This window comes from Hyla sarda, chromosome 1, assembly GCF_029499605.1.
Source record: "Hyla sarda isolate aHylSar1 chromosome 1, aHylSar1.hap1, whole genome shotgun sequence".
NCBI lineage: Eukaryota > Metazoa > Chordata > Amphibia > Anura > Hylidae > Hyla > Hyla sarda.
This window is the reverse complement of record NC_079189.1, coordinates 570,496,359-570,500,560: the sequence shown is the minus strand read 5'-3', so window position 1 is coordinate 570,500,560 and position 4,202 is coordinate 570,496,359. Positions and strand designations below refer to the sequence as shown.

Sequence of the window (4,202 nt, the reverse complement as noted above, 5' to 3'; positions counted from 1 at the left end):
GTTCCAAGCTCTAATTTCTTTATGAAATTCACCACTTTGGGGCGGAAAACGCACGAGAATGAAATATGCTTCTTTAACGTTAGCTGTGCACGATGGGGTTGGGCACTTCCATTTTTTTATTTTTAGGTACTTTTTAGCACTAAAATTGCAGAATATTATGAGAAGGAGGGAAAATGTTGTCCTATTTTTTCTCTCTAATGGGTCGTTATAAGGATATGATTTGAGATTTTGGAAGCTGGGATACTCACTACACCCATGCATATCTATATAATGAAGTATGGGTGGAACTTAAAAAATGTTTTAAAATCACATGAAGTTTTGACTTTACTCCATTATGGTCGAATAAAGCACTAAAAGAATTCCTTAAAATTAAAGATTCGCACTTTTGGGTGAAAAGGGGGCTTATTTATGTAAATCAATGATATGCTTTAGGTCAAATAAAGTCATTTGAAGAGATTTTTTTTTCCTTTTCGTCGTGAATTTTTGGGTAAAATGACTGATGTCACTGCAAAGTAGAATTAGTGAGGCAAAAAATAAGCCATAATATGGATTTTTAGGTGGAAAATTGAAAGGGTTATGATTTTTAAATGTAAGGAGGAAAAAACGAAAGTGCAAAAACGGAAAAACCCTGAGTCCTTAAGGGGTTATAGGCCGGTGCGTGGTATACCCCGATAAATACGGTAAGTAACGCAGATCATAAATCAATAAAAGGAGAGTTGAGGAGAGTACATTCACATCCCCTTGTTGAATTAATGAAAGGGCCCCCTGTCCCTAAACCCATGACAAAAATGTATGTATGCCCCATGTATAAAATGTTGATGCTATCAAGGTTAGATGGGAAAGGGACTTGGGGGGGGGGGGGGGGTTATATTCAGATTCATGGGGCAGAGCCATTGTAAACTTGAAATGTACATCATATAATAAGGCCCATGTAATGGTACAGTCTAAGATTTTGTATAGGATGTATTATACTCCATGGGGATTGAAGCGTATGGGCCTCAGACAGGCTGCAAGCTGTCCAAAATGTCAGATGGAGGATGCAAACTTTTTGTATCTTATATGGAATTATTCCTATATTCATACATTTTGGAATCATCGATGTTATTGAAAAAAGGTATAACATTAAGATCGAACGAGACCCTTAGAGGCTTATCCTTGGAGATGTCGGGGATTCTATATATAAGAAAAGTTTAGTTAGACTATTTCCTTGTGCAAAGTTGCTGTCCGGGCATGCTGGGAGTTGTGGTTTTGCAGCGGTTGGGGGTTCACAACTTGGAGACCACTGCTATAGAAGGTGCAAATGTATCTGAGCCCTGGAACTCGAATAATGTGAAATATGAGATGATCAAAATGGAGCCCCTGCACTAATTACTTGGGTTCTGGGGTCTATAAGGTCCATAGTAGAAACATCAGGTTCTGTTCATGGCAGATACTAAATCATGGCAGCTCTAAGAAACAAGCAGTCACGTGACATCAGACATGTGATGTCATAGACAGCTGGAGTCCTGACATTCCACTGACAGCCGCCTGAGCCTTCATTCTGTAGATTGTTACAGTGCGATTTGCATCTTTTACTTCTTCTTGACTGATATGGAACTAAAAGGTTTGGGGTTCGTCCCCCTTCTGTTGGCGTTTTGGTGTGCGGCCTGGCTTGCCACCAGCTACATCGTGACGGTCGTCCTCGGCCATGCCGCCTCGCCACTGATGCACATCAGGTAAGATAAACAAGCACAAGATTCTTATTTCATGGGTTGGGAGTGAGGAAATGTCCATAATAACATTGGTTTCTTTTCCTTCACAGTGACGTGGGAAATTTCTTTCCCGAAAACATATCATTGAGAATTGGATTTATAGGGACATCCATTGGCACTTTGGTACTAACCTTTCTTATTTATAAGTATATGGTTATGCATACTAAAGAGTTCAGGGGTCATCAGGTCCTGATCCAGAGGATCCTGCTCGCCATTGTGTGGGCCTCCTGTTTTGCCACAGCTGTCATGCATGTATTGTCCCCCGAAGAATATCCCAGGATACACTTTGTCAGCATGGTAATTTCCATTACATGTGAAGCCTTATACTACCTTGGGCAGTCCATCCAGATGTATAAATTGCCAGGAGCAAACAAAGTCATCCGCCATAGTAGATGCACCTGCTGTGGCCTGGCTTTTACCTGCGCAATTTTCTACTTTGGATATAAAACATTACAGGAATTATTCTATGATGATGAAGACTGGGATGAGATCCGTGAAATCACCATCATAATCATCGAGTGGGTGATGCTTCTACTGATCCTGATAAACATCGTGACCTATTATTCCACCATGCAGAGGTTAATGTTAACCGTCTCCAGGAACAGCTGCACACTCTCTCTTAGAGTAAGAATTGATGACTTCGGGGTGTAGACCACCACGTGGGCCATCAAGTGGACTTCTAGGAGAGATACTGCACAGGACACGGGAAAACCATCTAAAGAAGAATAACCGGGGGACTACATATGGTGCCAGTAATCATGGCACAATAATATGAGCTGGTGATATTACCTATACTAAAAAATAAAAAAATAAAAAAAAAAAGATTGGTGTGTGACGTGTAATACCTACCGTACATACTCGAGTATAAGCCGAGTTTTTCAGCATGATTTTTCGTGCTGAAAACGCCCCCTCGGCTTATACTCGAGTGATCTCTCCGCCTGTCAATCCCTTCTCAGTGGTCTTCAACCTGCTAACATCCAGATGTTGCAAAACTACAACTCCCAGCATGCCCGGATAGTTACATAGTTACATAGTTAGTATGGTTGAAAAAAGACATACGTCCATCAAGTCCAACCAGGCGATTGAAGGGAAGGATGTAAGGGGATAAGGGAAAGGGATGTAGTTTTATAATTCTGCATAAGCATTAATGTTATTTTGTTCCAGGAATGTATCTAACCCTGTTTTAAAGCTGTTAATTGTTCCTTCTGTGACCAGTTCCTGAGGTAGACCGTTCCATAAATTCACAGTCCTCACGGTAAAGAAGGCGTGCCGCCCCTTTAGACTAAACCTTTTCTTCTCCAGACGGAGGGAGTGCCCCCTCGTCCTTTGGGGGGGTTTAACCTGGAACAGTTTTTCTCCATATTTTTTGTATGGGCCATTTATATACTTATATACGTTTATCATATCCCCCCCTTAAACATCTCTTCTCAAGTCTGAACAATTGTAATTGTAGTCGCGCGTCTCTGCATCCTTTCCAACTCCGCAGTGTCCCTTTTATGAACAGGTGACCAAAACTGAACAGCATATTCCAGGTGAGGCCGTACCAATGCTTTATAAAGGGGGAGTATTATGTCCCTGCCCCTCGAGTCCATGCCTCTTTTGATACAAGACAATATCCTGCCGGCTTTGGAAGCAGCAGCCTGACATTGTATGCTATTCTGTAGTCTGTGATCTACAAGTACACCCAGATCCTTCTCTACCAGTGACTCTGCCAGTTTAATCCCCCCTAAGACATACGATGCATGCATGTTATTAGTACCCAGATGCATAACTTTACATTTATCCACATTGAACCTCATTTGCCAAGTGGATGCCCAGACACTTAGTCTATCCAAGTCATCTTGTAACTTATGCACATCCTCTATAGACTGTACTGTGCTACAAAGCTTGGTGTCATCTGCAAAGATAGAAACAGAGCTGTTAATACCATCCTCTATATCATTGATAAATAAATTATACAGCAGCGGGCCCAGTACTGAACCTTGGGGTACACCACTAATAACCGGGGACCAATCAGAGTACGAATCATTGACCACCACTCTCTGGGTACGATCCATGAGCCAGTGTTCAATCCAGTTACAAACTAAAGTTTCCAAGCCCAAGGACCTTAACTTACCTGTCAGACGTCTATGAGGGACAGTATCAAACGCTTTGGCAAAATCCAGAAACACTATATCCACAGCCATTCCTCTGTCAAGGCTTCTACTCACCTCTTCATAAAAGCAAATTAGATTGGTTTGACAACTTCTATCCTTAGTAAACCCATGCTGGCTATCACTTATAATACTATTATCCCCTATGTATTCCTGTATGTAATCCCTTATAAGTCCTTCAAACAATTTACCCACAATGCACGTTAGACTAACCGGTCTATAATTGCCTGGCGAAGACCTAGAGCTCTTCTTGAAGATTGGTACCACATTAGCCTTGCGCCAGTCCCTTGGCACAATA

The 4,202-nt window shown here is 41.6% G+C and overlaps 1 protein-coding gene across 1 annotated transcript; it reads left to right on the top strand.

Moving 5' to 3' along the window:
- Positions 1 to 1,555: 1,555 nt before the first annotated feature.
- LOC130294088 (DNA damage-regulated autophagy modulator protein 1-like) lies at positions 1,556 to 2,534 on the top strand. Its single transcript, XM_056543521.1, has 2 exons — positions 1,556 to 1,715; positions 1,802 to 2,534. Exons 1-2 carry the CDS (start codon positions 1,591 to 1,593, stop codon positions 2,400 to 2,402), a joined length of 726 nt encoding a protein of 241 aa, XP_056399496.1. The 5' UTR covers positions 1,556 to 1,590; the 3' UTR covers positions 2,403 to 2,534.
- The last annotated feature ends 1,668 nt before the right edge of the window (positions 2,535 to 4,202 follow it).